We start from the raw sequence: 20,294 nt of genomic DNA on the forward strand, positions 1-20,294 counted from the left end.
CTCATACCATAAGAATTAGTGGCATCCCGTACATCATTTTTATCTGATTGAATTCCATATAAATGTCAAGATTCCTTCTTAACGTAGTGTTGATTCCATAGAAGTCCATGGAAACACGTACAGGCATATTTACTACAGTTGTGCCAGTCTCCCTAAGCAGCCTGAAGGGAACCTGCCAGAAAATGACCTAATAAACCACTACCAGTATGTTGTCATGCAGATTAACACCTTCCAGACCAACTTTCTTCTACAGCACAGTGTGGTGGCATCAACCAGAAAATAGACTTTGAAGTGAAATATAAATTGGTTCAGGAGGGGAGTTCAGCACTGAAGTCACGATCTCCTCACCTCAGAACGCCCCCTATCACTTTAATTGACAGTCCTGTGACCAAGAACATCATATTCTGCTCTCCTGAAGCCTGGTGAATGATCTCCATCACAGCAGAGGGGACATTCTGAGTAAGACTGCATTCACACTGCCGCAAGGGGGACGTATATACGGCCGACGTCTACGGCAGATATATGTCCCCCATAGATGGCAATGGGCGCACGGCGCCGTACGGGAGCGGTAAGGTGCAGCACACGTACCCGGGAAAAATAAAGGACATGTCCTATCTTTTCCCGTAATACGGCGCCGTGCGCCAAACATCCCTATGGAGAGGGGCGGGGGTGAGCGCAGCTGTTGCCCGTCGTGCTACGGCATGGTGGTCAACGGCAGTGTGAATGTAGCCTAAGGGAGAGCTTGACATCGGCGCTAAACTCTCCACCTCCATGACTTTGTACATCCAATTTACACCTCAAGATTATTTTCTGTCTGATTTCACCTCTAAGGGCCATAAAAGAAACATGATATGGAAGGTGTTAATCCGCTTGACAACATTCAGGTAGTAGTTTATTGGATCAATATCTACTGACAGGTTCCCTTTAACAAGGTTTAACAAGGGTTGCACTACCAAGCAATAAGACTACATGGAGATAACCAAAACAAGTCATAAAATGTATCCAACCTCCCCGGTATGATATGCTAATGAGCAGTTAATTAGCACACCTGCACATTTGCACCCGGAGCAGCAATCCTGCCTCATTTCTTTGTAAATAGATCACAGTCAGCTGAGATCAGTTATAGCAATGGGTGTTAAAAGTCTATTCATATTCTCATTGAGATGGTGTTAAAGTCACACCACTTGTAGGACTGATTTCTAGATATTTCTATCACTATTTTGGACTGGTAAGAAAAACCTGGTATTGTAATTTTTACTTTATTTGCTTTTTGGAGAAAATGTATAGCTTTGGCTTTTTATTTTACATTAGAGGATTTATAGCACAGGGGTGTAGCTATAGAAGGTATAGAGCAGTGGTGGCGAACCTATGGCACTGGTGCCAGAGGCGGCACTCTGAGCCCTTTCTGTGGGCACCCAGGCCATCACCCCAGCATGATGTTCACCAGACAGAACTCAAAGAATCTTCCTGCAGAATCTTCCTACAATGATAGATGTATTTGCCCTCCTCCTTTCAACTGTGTTGGTGTCTTTAGGAGGTTGAATGATTGAAAGTTGTCAAAGAACAAGGAGAAATAAATTACTGCTCAAATTGCTGTGCTGGCACTTTGCAATAAATAAGTGGCTTTTGGTTGACGTTTGGGCACTCAGGCTCTTAAAGGTTCGCCATCACTGGTATAGAGGTTGTAGTTGGACCCAAGTCAAGGCCCATAGACCCATCTACTACACTAGAAGGAGCCTGTCATCAGAATTTTATATTTCTACATTATGACAGATTTCAAAAGACTTTTCAATCGAGAGTGAATTTGGGTTTTATAAAGCTCCCTGCCAGAAAGCACCAACATGTTATATAGCTGTCAGCTTCAATGCACCCTCCCTCCTGCTCCATCCTCACACTCCCTCTTGCGGGGAACCGGATTAAGGGTGAGGGAGGCCCTCTTTTGGACTCTTTTGATTGTTCTGTCTCTTTGTTCTAAAACAGAAAAAAATGGAGACTGGTTTAACCCCCAAGTGAGCGACAGAGAAATCCGTATTGGTGGTCACTAAGGGGCCTTAGGCTAGGCTGAACAGTTTCTCAGTCGGCCTAACCTAAGGTCTGCGCGGGTCCCCCCCGTACGAGCAGACAGCTGGCTGTCTTATGACACCTGGGACCCTGCTCTAACAGCCCGGATCTTAATAAGTTCCGATCTGGCCTGTTTAACCTGTTAGATCCTGCGGTCAATGCTGTGACCCCAGGATCTACAGACCTGCAGAGGGAGGGGGGCAGTCTTCCCTGGCTGGAACGAGTATCTGCCTGTAAGCCTTTGCAAGTGCAGAGGTTGACACTTCTAATGTACTGCAATACATGGTGATTGCAGTGCATTAGTATGAACTCATGATCACATGATTCATAAGCCAGTATTGTAAAAATAAAAAAGTACAAAAGACCCCCCCCAAAAAATATAATTAATAATAATTTTCTTGAATTTGAGAGAATGCTGTTTGATTTGTGATTTTTTTTGTGTCGTAATAAAAACAAAAGGACACATAAAATGACTCCAAAACAAAGCTGTGATATGGTAAATGTTAGTAGCTAATTTGGGTAATAAGACAATGGGGCTCATTTACTAAGGGACCGCGATTCCGTGGGGTTTCCCGAATATTTCCATTGTGCACCGAATTGCCCCGGGATTTTGGAGCATGCGATTGGATTAAGGCGCATCGCGCCAATGCGCCTTAATCCGATCGTGTGCTCCAAAATCCTGGGGCAATTCGGTGCACAATGGAAATATTCGGGAAACCCAACGGAATCGCGGCCCCTTAGTAAATGCTTGCACGCGACAGAAATCGGGGGGCGTGGCCGTCAGACAATCCAACGGATTCAGACAAACCGCAGAATTTAAAGACGGAATTGTGTCGCAAGACACGCACTCACATACACCAGGAAGAAGCAGGTGAACTCGCTAGTGAATCGCGACATACCCGAATCCTCGTCGGACAATGCAAAGCGGGATCACGATAGGACTGGGTAAGTAAATCTGCCCCAATGAGTTTGAAAAATAGAACATTTTGAAGTTTGAAAATAGCAAATTTTTTCAAAATGTTTACCAAATTCACCTTTTTTTCATAAATAAATGCGAAATATATCAACCAAAATTTCCCACTAACAAAATGTCACGGAAAAACAAACTCAAAAACACCTGGGTAAGTTATAACTGGATAAAGTGACACATGCTGGTTTTGAAAAATAGTCCTCTAGGTGCAAATGAGCTTGGTCACTAAGGGGTTCAGTCTTTAATAAAAATGTTTTGATCAAAACATTAAAAGGGTGAGGGAGGCCACTGGGCACGAACTAGTGGGGGCCCTCCCCACAATTTTAAAACACCAGTGATAAATATGGTATAAGGTAGGTCGAGGAGTCTTCTTTTGCATGGGGTCCAAAAAACTCCCATCATTCAATCATATTTGACCGCATTCAACCTTATCCACATTGTTTTGCAAAGAGAATCAATGACCCAGTCAAATGTGGTATCTCTCAGGAACAATACCAGGTGGATGAACAAATTAAACAGCGAGCTTCAAGTCTCGCCACTTTGCACACTTAAAGGATATGGATGTACAAGCAATTTCAGCACCAGAGTAAGACTATTAGAATATCTATTGCACTCTGCTGGTCAGTGTTTCAGCAGATTGGGTGTGCCAGGCAGATCAATCCATTCACCTTCATGTAACAAAGAAAAGGGTATTTGGGTCGTATTACCCAAACATTTGCTCTGCTGATAATGACTATGATTTTCCATTCATGACTGCACAAAGAAATTACAAGGTAATGCCTGGAAATTAAAGATGTGGCCACCTACATGCAGGTAAAACACCATTATAGAAGAGGGAGTTATATTAATATGATTCCACAAAAGAAGAATTAATATGGAAACCTTTGCTTTACAACTCTGTTTCCCCGACAATAAGACACTCCCAAAAATAAAACATTAACTCTAATTTCTCAGTCTGGGAGTCGCTCATGTGCTTTTTTTGGAAACTGTATGCAGGTTTTCATATGTTTTGCACTGAGGAGAGGCGTCTATCAACAGACTCTGCCATGACTGGTGCGGGGCTGCAGTGATAGTTGACTTTGCAACTTTTTCCCATCTCCCTAGTGCAGTGATGGCGAACCTTTTAGCGGCCAAGTCCCCAAACTGAACCCCACACTCCCCTTATTTATCACGAGGTGCCAACTAAAAATTAGAGCAGTAACTTATTGCTCCCTGTTCAACAACTTTCAATCATATTGGCCTCCTGAGGACAGCAACACAGAAGAAAGATGGAAAATTTACAGCTGTAGGTCCTCCAAAGATAATTCAGCCCTGTCTATTAATTCTCCCTATTCCTACAGTCCCAAGTAGCGAAGGAAGTATCAAAATATGACTGAAAAACGCATCTTTTAAGTTGCTTGGAACTGCAGGAAGATTCTTTGAGTCCTGTCTGGTGTGCCTGGGCGATGTCCCGGGTGCCCACAAAAAGGGCTCTGAGTGCCGCCTCTGGCACCCGTGCCATAGGTTCGCCATCAATGCCCTAGTGCATCTCTGCAATCCAATCAGTTTAATTAAATATACCTGGACTTCAATGAAGAAGAAGAACCATCTCAAGGAGGATCAGAAGGAAATGGACAGCATGCAAGCTAAATTTGAGAGTCGCAGCAAAAGGCCTGAATACTTATGACCATGTGATCTTTTAGTTTTCTTGTTTAATAAATGTGCAAAAATATCTACATTTCTGTTTTTTCTTTCTGTCGAGATGGGACACAGAGTGTACATTAATGATTGAAAAAAAGAAACTTTTTTTTATCTTACCAATCGGCTGCAAAGAAATAAAGAGTGAAAAATTTAAAGGGGTCTGAATACTTTCCACACCCACTGTATGCACCCTCCGCTGGAAGAATAGGAAATGCAGCTTTGAAGTCAAAATCACTATGTTGATAATGTATTATGTAGACCAAGTTACTTATCTTTTAACACAGGTTATAGGCTAGATGTACAAATATGATAATACCTTTCGCAACATTAGTTAAAATTGGTTGTAATATGCAAATGAGAGAACAATATGCAATATCTACAAACTCACCTCCATGAACATAACCGTGCAGAGTACAATCAGATGGTCCCACTAAATGAATAAGACTGGATTGACTATATCCAACAGTGTACGGCTCTAGAAAGACAAGATAGAAGGTCAAAAAGTTATCAATGTCTGTTGTAGGCAAGGGTATTTAGGAAGAACAGAAGGAGAGGATGATAACTATTGAGTTAGAGGAAATACATTTATTGTTCAGGAGTTTTAATAAGCTGACTAAACTCAGGTTGAGCAGCCTAAATATACATGGTTGATGGTCATGCTATGTGCATCCCAAGCTTAACCCCTGTGTATACTCCCTTACTGTGCTGACCCTGTACTCTCTGAAACAAACACATCTGAACCCCTCCCCAATTATGCACCAGGACACAACTAGACCTGTTACTCAGAGCAGAGGGGCAACTAAGTTCAGCACAGAGGGTCTGGGACACTGCACAGGAATATTCCCTCGCCCCCTCACCTATGCATAAGGAGAATATTTGGCTATGCGCCTTTCTTGTTACTCGTTGTATATAATGTTTGTCCATTTTGCACTATAGAGGTACCAAAAGGTATTGAAGCACACTTCCGGGCCATTATGGTGATCAAACAGAAAAGACTGAGAATTTGCTCTCTTATTCAGTATTTGTTACTTACTAGATTTTCAATAGTTAATGGGGCACATGTGCCATAGGTCTGGCTTTTTGCGGTCTATTTTTTGAGACTTTTCTTGGCTTTCCTGTGGGTCAGATGTATCTTAATGGTTTTTCTTTATTGATACATGTCGCGTTTTTAAAACAAAAGTCACATAAAGTATCCAAAAGTCGCAAACAAGTCCCCAGCTAATTTCTTAGTCTGGTCAGGGGCATCTGAAGATTTGCGCCAAAATTTTGGACTTTTTTGCTGCTTTTTAAAAAAGTTGCAACTGTCACATCTGTTCAGGGAACACAGAATTGGCAAACTTTGAAAGGAGACAGTTTTAGGCTTAAAAAAGTAGCAAATGAGCACAAGAACCATGAAAAGTTTAAAAAAATTTAAGAAAAAGGCAAGACAAAAATCTGATACATGTACCTCATAGTGTTTCGAAGTTGTATTTGTGTCTTGCTAGGCTTAAACGTCAGGGATCGCTGCAAAGGAACAGGTTCCCTCTATACCGGACCTCCTTTGATACCTCTACACTTCTCCTGCTAGTAACTAAATTGACAATGGGACATTCACTTGTCAACAGAGCGTTACAAAGTCTGATACTGGTCAGCAGCAATTCACGACAGGTAAGCTCAACGGGGGGGTTTGAAGCGTTTTCATTGAATAACAACATTTCAAAATAGTGGCTAGATTTCTGAAAGTAGAGGACCCAGCCATCCCTGAAGAACAATGGACCTAAAAGACCATTCCAGAAGGTAAAGGTTGCTCCAGGTCTCATGTCCTTCCAGGCATATTGTACTGAATGAGGCAGAGCTAATACAATGGTTTCCAGTAATTTATGGGTGAAAAGGATCTTGAAGACACGTCCTCTACGTTCTGGCAACCCGGGCTGATAGATGCAGTGAATGAATAAATTGCTGTAATTCACTTGGAGGAATTGTCTGACAGGACTGGATTTCATCCTACACTATATCGTAATTGTCTTCTTTGCATGATAAACCTAATATGCACTAATATCATCAGAGTGCAGCGTTTGATGCTGCTGCGTCCTGTTACATGAATAGGCTTCACCTGAATCAATTAAAGTGCATGCACCGTGGAGAATGGCAGGAGATGAATCACAAAATAAGCGGGTAAAGGGACATCACTGCTATAGTCCCAGAACACAGATAGAGCTTGTCTGTTGTACAACGGATTGATAGCCACTGAGTAAAGGATAATTGTCATATTTACATTCAGCAATTTGTAATAATACAAAGATTTCAGCGCAGGGACATAATGGGAGAGGAGAGATTTCATTGCAACCAAATCAGGAATTTGCATGATCTGCTATCAATATGGCATAGAGAATACAGAGGAAAACCTACATCATTTCTGTTCTTAAAAATGAACCTGTGGAATAGCCTTCCTCAGGAGAAGGGTACAGCAGAGACAGCAGAGAGCTTTAAATGGGGCCAAATAACATGGATGGTTATATTTTAACATAGCTGGGGCGTAACTACAGGGGTAGCAGCCATAGCAGCTGCTAAGTTTGAGGTTTTGAATAAATTTTAAATTTCAATTTGAAAAAAGAATTTCATATTCACTAGTGACTTGACGCAGTCTTAAAATGGTGCAGAACTGAACATGCACAGAATAACTGGTTCGGTAAGATGAGAGTCGGTCTATTCTTTGGGACCACATAACCAGGTTTGTAAAGATCACTAGTTCAACAAGAACATAATTGCTGCAAAATAAAAATCTTAAAGTACAATAGTATATTATAAAAACATTTGCAGTATTCTGCATTTAGCCATCTGCAGGTGTTTAGCAGCTAGCAGAGGCTTTACCATGTCTCCCCAGGCTACTCTCCATTTGCCAGGCTTTCTGGTAACCAAGGGAAATCCTATAGAACAGCTACAGTGGAGGCTTGTTAGGAGTGGCTGTAGGACCTGTAGTGACGCCACAATCATGTGACTCATCAAATGCTTCAGGTCGTCCAATTAAAAACATGCTGTCCTGATTCATATGAATGTTGATGGTCACAACCATGAAGTGCCACCCACTTCAGGAAAAAGTGGATTTTAACAGATAATATAACAGATTTAATATATCTATTAACGCTTTTACCTCAGGCTGGGAAGTAGCCAGAAGCATGATACAGGTATCGTTGGAATTGTTGTCAAAGGCTCTCTCCAGATGTACTAAAACATTTTTTGTCTTCAATTAATTCAAAGTAAAACCATTTTGGCAAATGTGTTATGTTGATAAATAAACTAATTTCCTTTATTTTGGCATCTGTTGATCCATATTAGTGCTGCAATGACGTTCATATATTCTTTACATCTATGGACATTATGAGTCTGTTTGATCCATAAGGCACCAACTAGAATCCTTGACTCCTTCCATCACCCAGTACAGTGACAATTTGACAATTACTGCATTGTGGCCCATCACAAGGTGTCAACATTGGGGACTCTGCATTTCTAAGAGTTTTTTATAGAGAGAATTTATGTCTTCATTTTTAGTTCCTGGGAATTAATACATTTTGATGGAAGAACTGTGGTTGTTAAAGAGCCGCCAGGATGAAGCTGTAAAGGTTCTGTAGTACAATTCAGCTGGCGATGCACCTTATGGCACAAAACACAAATCCCAAGCAGAAGTAGCCAACAATAACACGGGGAAAAATCAGGATCAGCAAATAAGTGAATTCAACCTTTATCCAAGTCTTCCATTCCTTACAATGCAAATTTCCATTTTGTTGAAGACTGTAAGATAGAGTCGGGAAACTTTTTGCCCTTTATGCATGCACAAAGATAAAAAACTTACCTTTATTCTGTCTGTCTGAAGCAATAACATGAACAAGAGAAACATATAAGTTCCACAGTTTACAAGGTTTCAGTGTTTTCTTGTGGCTGTATTCACACATTCAGGTTTGTTAAAAGGGTTTTCCAAGACGTTAAATATATTTGTAGCCGAAGAGGGCTGTATAAAAAATAAACATTTACTTACCTCCGCAGTCCCACGCTGCCATCTCTCCGGTCTGTGCTCCTGTTTGTTTACGGGTGGCGGAAGCTCCATATCTCAGCAGGATACAGTGCCTGGAATAGGGACGGGCCATGGACAGGAGACTTGCCGGGAGGTACCACGGAAGTAAGTAAATGTTTATTTTTTATGCAGCCCCATCTTGACCACATATAATTGTTTTTCACGTCTCAGACAACCCCTCTAGTGCAGTTTTTGAAGCCAAAACTTTCTCCTTCTTGACCATTCTAATATTGACTTTGGCAAAAAAAAGAAGCAAATTTTGTACTAGCAAAAGCAACACAAAAAAAGCTCAAGTCTTTAAACAGCAAAATTGTTTAAAGCGAACGTGATTTTTAGCTGGTGACAGTTTCCAATATTGGGGAGGGAGGGGTCTGCAGCTGCAGTCTGTGTGTGCCTGTGTCTCCTCATGCATTCTTCCTCTCCTTCACACCAACCCCCTCCCTCCTCTGCCAGCTCACTGCACATGACAGAAAGTGGGATATGGTAAGGGAGATGTAAGGGAGAGGTGTCAGGGCAGCATGCCACATACACCTTTGCTTCCTTGAGGCTCTGCACTAAAAAAAGATCTGGAACTTTCCACCCACAAGGGGTTTTATAACCTCCCCTTGTGAGGTGGCAGCTCCCTTATCCAACCAACTTGCTTTTGACATCAAGATGATAAAACACATTCTATTGGTCAACTATACTTCATAGGCAGATACTTACAGCTGCATTAGCATGATTCCACACTGGATGCCCTCAGTGAGTTGATCACTCTCACAGATTAACCTTTTGCATGAAAGGGGATTTGAGTTTTGCAACACCTGACTGTTGCATAAACAGATCTCTAAATGCTGTAAGAAGCAAAATTTCTTCCCGTGTATAAAAAAAATAAAATAAAAAAAAATAAATAGAAAGGTGTAAATGATTTGCTTCTTTGAAAGTGAAAAGTGAAGACATCCAGCAGCTATAGAGAAGGTACAGGAGCTTTGCTCAAGGTGTGATCATGGACTTCATTTCTTATTAGAACAATGGGACCTAGTGGTCACATCACCAGCAATGGGATAAATATTCATTTTTCTGTGGATTTGTGGATTTCTGAAAAGAAATAAGAAAAATCTCTGATCCAACAAGTCGGTTGGATAAGCAAAAAACCCTGTAGCAGTTTCAATCTCTATCTAGTAAAGATTATAAGGTCTCCCTGTTATATAAATGACCAATATTTTGTGTATCATCCACCTATGTCAATACCCAAAGGGACAGGAAAAGCAATAAACACTGGCGCCAGCTGCATAGGAGATCTGGTTACCACAGAGATCTCTAACTTCGCTCTCAAGGTAAAAAGTAATAAAAAGCTCTATTTGGAACATCAGACCGGATGCATGTGGTTTCTGTTTACTGGAGTCTTTATAGAAAATAAACACCAGAAACGCTCGCCCCCTCCATGATGGTTGTTATATTCAGGGTCTTGGTTTACAAGACGAGTTTTTGAAAATTGTTTCCAAAAAGCACTTAAACTTAACATGCTGGTGATTAACTTCATCTTATTGCTACATCCATCTCACATCCAGTGGATGGAAGGTAGAAGAAGACTCACAGAGGAAAATTCATAAAAAAAGGCACTATGGGGCACATTTACTTACCCGGCCAACGAAGTTCCCAAAATATGGAGTGTCCGACAATCATGCACTCCGGCACGATTCACAAAGATTGTGCGCTCCATATCCTGCATGTGTCACTTCCCCGCCCTGGTCCATTGGAGTTCCCCTTCTTCCTCCCGGTGCATGTAAGTGCATTGGTTGCGACACAATTTTTATCTTAAATCCTGCGCTTAGTCCGAATCAGTCGGATGGTCCAACGTCCCGCCACCCCAATTTCTGTTGCATGAAAGCCACAATTTGATCGCGTGCGACACAATCCCCAGTTAAATACGGCGCAAATCCAGAAAAAAAATCAGACGAAAGTGCAATCCACTCACCCTTAGTCAGGACCTGTATGATGTACAATCTAATTAAAGCCTGCAACAAAGTCACTTCGGGGGCTTTCATGTAATAAGTCTGAAAACCTGCTGAATATTTACATATTCACTATGTAAGAGATTAGGAAAATAAAAACTGAAATTCCAAATGATGGTCTGAAAATCTCAGTACTAAATTTGTTTAATAATAAACTTTTATGCGCAATGACAACTGTGGCCAAGCAGAGCCACCCATGAGGACTCCTCGCATTACAGGAATTCAGGGATACAGGCTAAACAGATAAACTAATACAGATTCATAAATCCGCTCAACGTATCTTTTTGGCACATTTGTTCACTGGGAACAACTAAAATTTAAACTACTGCTTAAAAGTTTGGATGTCACCCAATTTTGTTTTTTCCATGAAAACTCATACTTTTATTTTTCAAAATGAAAAGAAAATATAATCCAGATATTTCCAGGGTTTGAAATATTTTTTTTTTTTAATTAAATAATAATTTGCTCCATTTGCAACAATTACAGCACTGCAGACCTTTGACCTCTAGCTGTTAATTTGCTGAGCAAGCTGGAGAAATTTCACTCCATGCTTCTAGAAAACCCTCCCATCAGTTGGATTGGCTTGATGGGCCCCCTTTTGCGTATTGTACGGTCAAGCTGCTCCCACAACTGCTCAATGGGGGTTGAGATCTGGTGACTGGGCTGCTACTCCATTAATGACAGAATACCAGCTGCCAGTCTGTTCCCTAAATAGTTCATGCATAACTTGGAGGTGTGCTTTGGGTGATTGTCCTGTTGCAGGATAAATTGTCTCTAATCAAGCGCTGTCCACAGGGTATGACATGGCATTGTAAAATGGAGTGATAGCCTTCCTTATTCAAAGTGCATTTGACCTTGACCTTTGACCGCATTTTCGTCGGGTTTCCCTACAATTTCCGATTTGCGCCACATTTAACAGGGTTTTTATTTTGAGCACACGATCGGATTTTGGCGCAATCGCGCCGACTTTCATGCGATGCAAATGGGGGGCGTGGCCGTCGGACAACCCAACGGATTTGGACTACGCATGGGAATTTAAAATTCAAATTGTGTCGCAAGACATGCACTTACAAGCACTGGGAAGAAGAAGGTGAACTGCGGCAGACTTCAGCGGGGAAGCGACAGATGCAGGAAATCGGGCGCATGAGCTATGTGAATCGTGCCGGACTTCATCTTTATCAGACCGTCCGGATCTGGGACCGCGACAAGACCGGGTAAGTAACTTTGCTCCATTATCTCCCCCATTACAGATGGCGCAGCATCTCTTCAGTTGTTCTGGGTCTCACATATGTTCTTCTGTGTGATTCACATACCTCAAACTTAGACAATGTACCATTAAGTAGTGGTTGTTGGAAATGGACCTATATACACCTATGTAGATATTGCATTAAAAACCAGAATCCAGAATATTGCATCCAGAATAGTCATTTACCACATTAACAATGTATAGAGTGTATTTATGATACATTTGATGTTAGTTTCAAAGAAAGAAAATGTGCTTTTCTATCAAAAATAAGAAAAATTTTAAGTGACCCCAAACTTTTGAGCGGTAGTGTATTTGTTAATGTCCTAATTTAAACCTAGAAGGTTTATTGGGATTATTAGTGTGTATGGAACCCCAAGTTTACAAATTCAGATGACCCACTTTGTTGAGTAAGTCACTGTTAAAGTTACAATGGGAGCCTCAACAATTTGCATTGAGGTTTTTATGTGACTTGTCACTGACCGAAAGTCAGACAGGACAATTTCTGCCACTTCAATTTTCTGGTGTAAACTGAGAACTTCTACTTGTGCAACGCTGTGCAAAACAGATTCATCCCTTGCGACTTTTTATAAAATTTGCATAGTCACTCTAGTCCCCTACGTATGTACTGGCCTTTTTATGCATTTTGAGAATAGCAAGTAGAGAATAAGAACAATGATGAAAGGGCTCCACTGATGGGCAGCGGAGCTCCAAAAAACAGACAAAGAATTATCCCAAGGATCCGCCTAATGATAAATAACCCCAATGGAAGAAGAAGAACTTGCACATATCAATCATCATATCTATGATGGGAATACCTCTTTGAAACCTTGAGTTCTATATAACTAAAGACAACTCGCCATATGTCTGCCCTTTTTTCTGGATGGTTATCTGAAAAAGGCCTTGGAGGGTGGGTTTTATGTCTGGGTAATAAGAGTCCATTTAGAACTAAATTTATAAATACTGGGAACCATTAATAAATGACGAAATACAGCGATGTCTCTCTAAGACAATCTGTCAGGGTGAAGACCAAAGCAACTCGCTTACCCCTTGTGAAATGTTGCTAAGCAACATCCGTACGACTGCCCGAATCCTTGCTCAGGGCTGGAAATTTAAAGCAAAGTGAAATTAACAGGGAGGGAAAAGTTGCTTTTTAGGAGAAGCGAAATCTTCCATTCAAAAGTGTTATCATCTTCGAGCCATTCCTCAGAGTTTAAATGATTTTCACGTCCCTTTCAGATTGCCTCTTGCCTTACATCCTCGCATTTGTCTGATAAAGAGAGAAACGTGTGCTGCTTAATTTGAATGGCAGAAGTGTGTCTATAGATTTTGACCAAACAGAACCAAGAAGGTCTCGAGCTACAAAATAAAGGTCATGTTTGTCTCCGAAGCAGGGAAACTGCTTAGATCAATTTGTTTCTCGTCACTTTTATACAGCAGTCAAGGCTGCAGACATAACAACTTGACAAGTCCCTTGTAGCCGTACGGACACTTATCTTTTGACTTGCAGCCTTCAGCCAGAAACGGGGAAGGCTAAAAAAAGAAATCTACAGAACAAATCCAATGAAACTGAGTACCAGAAGATAAGACAGACTTAATTCTGCAAGAGAAGCTTGGTTCTTATAAGTCATCATTCATTAGCGTTACTAATAGCCGCCAAGGTGCTTCTTAAGCTTCACAACGGAGACAATGGAACTCTCTTGTGTCGAGGGCCACTTCAGACTCATGGTTTCCTTTACAGAGCTGTTGCAATGCTGCTATGGCGCCCTATGGCAGCAAGGATGAAGCCTAAGTGACACAAACGCATGTCATATTAGACTTGTCTGCAAGGGCTATAGTAGGGCCTGGAGTAGGAGCTCCACTAATGATCTGGCCCTGTCCATTAGGGCACTGCATTTCTATTTTTTAGAAGTTCCACATAAACTGAGTTGGAGGGCAAGATTTGTCCAGCAGGCCTAGTGTTTGACTTGTAATTTACAGACTATTATTGGGAAGAGAAGGAGTTCTTCTCCCATAGGTTCAAATGAGAAGAGCTTGACTAGGATATACACATGGATGTCACCAAGTAGAATTTCTTACTTTTTACTTCCACAATTATCAGCATATCTCATTTGTGGCTTCTTTTGTTTTACCTTGTGGTAAAGGTGTTTTTACTCAGTAGCAAATGTTTTTGATAATAGCTTTCAAGGTACTGAGATTTATTTGGCTAGAAGGCATCTGGTCTGTTTAGACAGCCCTAGAGGAGACTCTTCAGCTATATAGATTTCAAAGAAAAAAAATAAAAGAATCCTCTTACTTGGGTTAACCACAGGCACAATGTATTCTCCATTCCTCTCTTTTGTTTCAAGACGTTCTAATTTCTGGTTTTCGTACCTCTTTCTTCCTTCCATCTCTTGCTCGGGCTTCTCATACTACAAAAATAATTCATGTTACTACCATTTGTAAAAAGATATGATACCTTATGTGCATCTTAGGAAAGAAACACAGTTGTTGAATGACCTGACTTGGAAAACAACTACACAATTCACAGATATAAAAGCAGACTACATGACTGATTGCCCTCATTCCGATAGGTCTTACACTATATTTCTGTGTTCTCTGTCCTAGAAGGATATATGGTAATATCATTGAGTAATGTTTTCAGCTTAACTCTACCCTCTCTAAGAGAGAACCAGCCTTGTAATCCTGCTAGATTATAGTCAGGCGTTAGGGAGGCGGCAAACTGGGAATTTGTCCAGGGCCCTCTGTCCTAAATAGGCCCCCTGCATGTGAACTTTTGTGGGCAGAGGATGTATTGCTCTTTTAAGACCCCTTGGTTGAATGCACGGGTGAAGATCCTGTTTATATATCTATCATCTGTCTATCTGCCTACCTGTATATCTGTCTACCCAACCATTTATCTATCTAGCTTTTTCTCTTTTTATCTATATATCTTCAATCTATTATCTATCCTTATGTCAAGCAATCTTCTATCTCTCTTCTATTGTATCTATTTCTCATATCTATCTACATATAATCTACTTTAAATTTATGAACCTATAAATCTACATTGGGGCACATTTACTTAGCCGTCTGCTATAGTTCACCGAAAGTGCATTGTTAGACGATAATGCACTGTGCCCCGCTATCATGTGTCGTGTACCCGCTCAGGTCCAACAGAGTTCACCATCTTTTTAGTGGTGCAGGTCAGGGCTAGGGCTTGTGATGCAATTTGAAAGTTAACCCCTTAACGCCGCAGCCCTTTTTTTGTTTTTGCCATTTCATTTTTCCCTCCCCACCTTCAAAAATCTATAAATTTTTTATTTTCCATGTACAGAGCTGTGTGATGGCTTATTTTATGCTTAACAAATGACACTTCAAAATGGCGGTATATAATATTCCATGCTGTGTACTGGGAAGCGGGGAAAAAAATTCCAAACGCAGTGAAATTGGTGAAAACCCTCATTTGTGCCGTAATCTTGTGGGCTTGGATTTTACGGATTTCACTGTACGCCTCAAATGACACGTCTACTTTATTCTTTGGGTCGGTACGATTACGGGGATATCAAATTTGTATTTGTTTTCTAATGTTTTCATACATCTACAAAAATTAAAACCCCCGGTACAAAAATTTTTTAGGGGTATTTGGACTTTGGTGTACAGAGCTTTGGAAGGTGTCATTTGTTGCGGCTTTTGATGACATTTATTTTTAGGACTGTACAACCTTATGATCACTTTTTATAGAATTAAAATTTTTTTTTTAAATTGCAAAAAAAGTGCCATTTTCGACTTTGGGCACGATTTTCCGTTACAGGGTTAAACACAGTGAAAAAATGTGCTGGCACCGATTGCGGGTGTTATTGGTAAGCCTTTGATGCAATATGCAGCAAAGACTTACTGGCTATGGAGAGGGCCCAACCTGTGAGTCCTCTCCATGCATTCGCACCCGGCATGAGACGTAGTATTACGTCACATGTAGGTAAGGGGTTAAATCCCGCGCTCAGTCCAAACGAGTTGGATCGACTGACAGCACGTCAGCGCAGCTGCGCCAAAATAAGATCGGGTATGCCAAAATCCCAGTGCAGACACTAGTTAAATACCTAAAGGCCCAAATTAGATACGTCCTACATAGGAGTAAGGGTAACTTCCCCCCAACCTAAATCAAAACACCCTACAAACAGGGGAACTCACAGAATGTATTAAAAAGTTTTACTCTTTTATTGCATCGATATTAAAACAAAACCACACATTGACAATTACAAAAAATTCTTAAAATGATCCCATTTTAATTTTTTTTTACTAGTTAAATACCTGCCCAAGTCATATAAATCGCTGAAAAAGGTACACAGTCTGACGAATGTGAGCAGCGTGACCCTTAGTAAATGAGCCCCATTATCTTTCATATTTATCATCAATCTACCTCTCATCTCCTATTAAATTCTCCTACAGTCCCATATTACAAATACAAAGTGTTATTATTATGCAGGACTAATGGGAGCCTCTTACTGAATGTGACTGCATAAAATAGCCCCTTCATTCTCCAACAAGTGTGTGGCATACAAATCAATATGGCTCCTTTATGCCATCAGACTAGCCATGTGTGCTAATAAGTAATTAGCACATCTTCTTTATTCTTCTGAAGGGTAGGAGTCACAATCAGAATAGTAAAGGTAACAAAACCTCATCTAGTAGTGACTCACAGCTCTAGTACTATCACACTTCTCTCCATGAGAATAGAAATAACACATAGTCAAACTATTGACTTTGTCTATTAAAGAAAACACATTTTTACACAGTGAACAAGGTGGGAAAACTTCTAAGCAAAACAAAAGTTCACATCTGTGCGCTACATCTGTCTGCATAGAGAAACCAGCATTCCAGGAAAATAACTGAGAAAAACAACACAAATTGGTCAAATACCATTGCTACTTAAAGGGAACTAGTCAGGTATATATAGCCCCCCAAAACAAAGGTCCTGCCTTATTTTGTGTAGTGAGCGGCTCCTGTGGATTATAAAATGAATCCCCTCTCTGCAGTGTAATCCTTTAAACTGAGTCAGCTGGGTGTTCCTGAGCTGCCCTGAGTCCGGCTGCAGCGCCCCCTTCCTCCTCTGTAGAACCCACCCCCTGCAAACCAACTGCTAAGCTGCAGCACAGAAATGGGTGTGAGTGATATGTGCAGGAGGCATGCAGGGGGTTTTCCAAAATGACAGAGGTGGAAACAGGTGTTCAGCTTGGCTCAGGAAAGCTTAGTAACCCCAGGCTGACTCTATTCACAGAATTACCAAGCAGAGAGGAGGGGCTGGGGTGGGGGTTCATAGATCATTTTATAATTCACAGGAGACACTGCCTCAATTCAATATCATCATGAAGAGCAACTCACTACAGTAAAGGAGGTAGGACTTTCGGTTTAGGGGGCTAGATGTGCCTGACAGGTTCCCTTTAAAGGAAACCTACCATAATGGATCTACCTAATAAGGTAGATGCAATGACAGGTTCCTTTACGAGGAACGGGTCCTATACTTTTTATTTCAAAATCTTGAGTGGCCAATATCTTGATAAAAAGTTTATCCACGCCCCAGTAGCCCTCCTACCCTATCTTCAGAAGCCTAGCTTCACTCATCCGAGTCTGTGCATGCGCAGTAGCACGAGCTTTTGAAGCCGAGGCCACGCAATCTTGAGCGTGCACGCTGTGCATGTGCAGACCCATCGGCTTCTTGGATGAGGGTGTGCAGCTCCAGCTAGCTGAACGCTGAAGATAGGGTAGGAGGCTACAAAGAGGCTACTGGAGTACTCCACGCCCTAGTAACCTCTTCATGTCATTTGCATAGGACTTGTTCCTAGTAAAGGAACCTGCCATCGGATCTACCTTATTAGGTAGGTTTCCTTTAAGTACCACAAATGTTGAAGTGAACAATTAAGCAGTTGTTCTTTTCTATTACTGAACCTTATGAATGTTTCAAATGCATACCATGGCAAAAAAGAAGCATGGGGAACCGTGACTGCAGAAGCCCCTGTAAAAATAATTTATGTAGCCGCCTTTAACATACTACTCACTAACACATAATGCACACTTCCAGCATCGACTGGAAACATCTTATACATATGCCAGACGTGACAAGACTGGGCTACACCAAAGCATTAATCGACACAATTTAAGAAATTGATTTCCAGTCACCAAATACTTTATGTGGCTACATTTCCATTCAAGTATATAGAGAATGTGATGAGTAACTATTGTGCTCCAGTTCACTCAATAGTTAAGGATCCCAGAAGATACAGCTAAGTCCCAAAAGGTCTCACGTGCTTCCCTGTGAGATAGTCCGAGCCTGCTTGCCATTCATATGCTGGACACGTGTGACCATATGGTGCACACGTGCCACACAGACATTCAGTGGCAAGTGTACAATGCATGAATGTAGGGTGTGTATTCATACAATGGAAACACATCTTACATTCATGCATTGTACACATGCCACAAAGACATTGGAAACACATCTTACATTCATGCCTTGTACTCTCTACCCATCACATGCCAATCATGCCCCCTTCAGTAACAGCAGATTTTTGCTAAACATACAGGGAAACAAGTAGCTTCTCAGCAGCATAATGCACAGAAATTAATGTTGGCATAGGCTAGACCAGTTGTGGCGAACCTATGGCACGGGTGCCAGAAGTGGCACTTGGAACCCTTTCTGCGGGCACTTAGGCCATGGTCCCAGGACAGAGGTCACCGAACACTGAATCTTCCAGCAGTCCCAGGCAACATATGAGATACTGCTCTAAGCTAAAGCGACACTTCATTGGCTGTTTTGAACTGCGGGAAAAAGTGAGAAGGTTTTGACAGAACTGCATTATCTTTGGAGCTCATCCTGCTGGGACCACCATTCTTTCTGTACAGAGAGGACCTGGAGAGAAGCTACAATGATAGTCTGAATTTGCCCTCCTTCTTTCAACTTTGGACCCTTTAATAGGTGCCAGTCAACAGTGCCATTCCCAAGCATTCAATGTTAAGACTTTCAGATCTCTACTGTCAGCTGTCAGATGGGTGGGGCCAGGAACACTCATCTGACATAAGAGAGCTTGATCTGTGTATTGTGTGCTAAAACTACCCTGAAATTATTACAATTGATAACTCTACTCTCGAGTGGGCAATTCTATGCTGGAGCTGATGTTATGCACTGTCCATTTGACAACTGAAAATATTGACTTGAAATAATTCCAGCTTCGTCAGAATCAGTTTAACAATGCAAAACAAATGATGGGTTACTGAAGTTGTGATAGGTTCTCTTAATATTTCCCCTACTAAGATCACCTTTAGTCAGTCTATGGACACTATGTCATTGTGAGGATATGAAACCTATATTTAGCCGTTAGAAAAATACAATGTAGATGTACAGATACATCACAGGATGTTAACGTGGTGATAATTGAGTCACACGTGAGATGACTTGCTCCTATATACAAACCCCCTGTGTTTACAGCAGTGGAAAATTTTAATCCGATTTTCCACTAAAGCGTATTTTTCTGCTTAGCTATCAAGTGAAGGCTGTGATGGAAAAATGGAATTTAGCCGGCCAAAAAAACAAATTATCAGACTGGGACTAAAGAGCAGACATGGATTTCAGATTTCTGCTACAAGAATTTGGTTGGCCCCTTGCATTCCCCATCCAGATTCATTCCTGTCCTAATATTTAACAATAAAAGCTCATTTACACAGAAGAGATTTCATTTCGGTTAAACATGGAATCTGGAAATGTTTCCAGCTGTTGCATAATAAATTATTAAAGTTTTGAAATTCTGAAATGATGAAATTCTTATGCTATCCTTTAAACGCAAAGAATACTTCTAATACTTTTAGGGGTAACAAAGTGCTTACTGTATAGTGATCCTTTGGGGTTAATGTTCACTGAAAGGGGTTTTCCATAGACATGAAATATCCTTAAGATTTATAATTAGTATAAGTGATGACACACAGGGCAAAAGAGGGAGCTGCGCACCCACATCCGCAAAGCCTGCCAGCTGCGCAGCTCCGGCTTCGGGCAGTGACCGGCTACTCTACACCCCAGTAGCCTCTTTGGAAAATCTGCATATTAGGGAATTAAAAGTTTTTAAAAGATTGCGAGGACGTGAGGATTAGCCCTTAAAAGAGACTGAATGTACGCTCCTGGTGTTCCCCAGTGATGTTACTGTCCATATAAGGAAAGTGACATCACTGGGGGAAATACCATGAACATTGACAAAAGGCAATCACTGCCTTGTATGCCTTGCCTTGAATGTATCCTCCCAATGTATCCTTACAACGGAGGGCGAAAAACAT

At 41.2% G+C, this 20,294-nt stretch overlaps 1 protein-coding gene across 8 annotated transcripts in view; it reads right to left on the minus strand.

Annotated features, from left to right (window-relative positions):
* ACOT7 (acyl-CoA thioesterase 7) overlaps positions 1-20,294 on the minus strand; it is a 145,425-nt gene that overhangs the window by 56,898 nt on the left and 68,233 nt on the right. For 7 of the 8 annotated variants that reach the window (XM_072156248.1, XM_072156246.1, XM_072156245.1 and 4 more), the window contains 3 exons: positions 14,293-14,407; positions 8,541-8,555; positions 5,100-5,186 (listed from right to left, as the gene is read on the minus strand). In XM_072156248.1, coding sequence (XP_072012349.1) covers positions 5,100-5,186; positions 8,541-8,555; positions 14,293-14,407 — 217 coding nt within the window. The remainder of the gene's footprint in view (positions 1-5,099; positions 5,187-8,540; positions 8,556-14,292; positions 14,408-20,294) is intronic. The other variant, XM_072156244.1, reaches the window with a different exon arrangement.

Source organism: Engystomops pustulosus, chromosome 6, assembly GCF_040894005.1.
Source record: "Engystomops pustulosus chromosome 6, aEngPut4.maternal, whole genome shotgun sequence".
Taxonomy (NCBI): domain Eukaryota; kingdom Metazoa; phylum Chordata; class Amphibia; order Anura; family Leptodactylidae; genus Engystomops; species Engystomops pustulosus.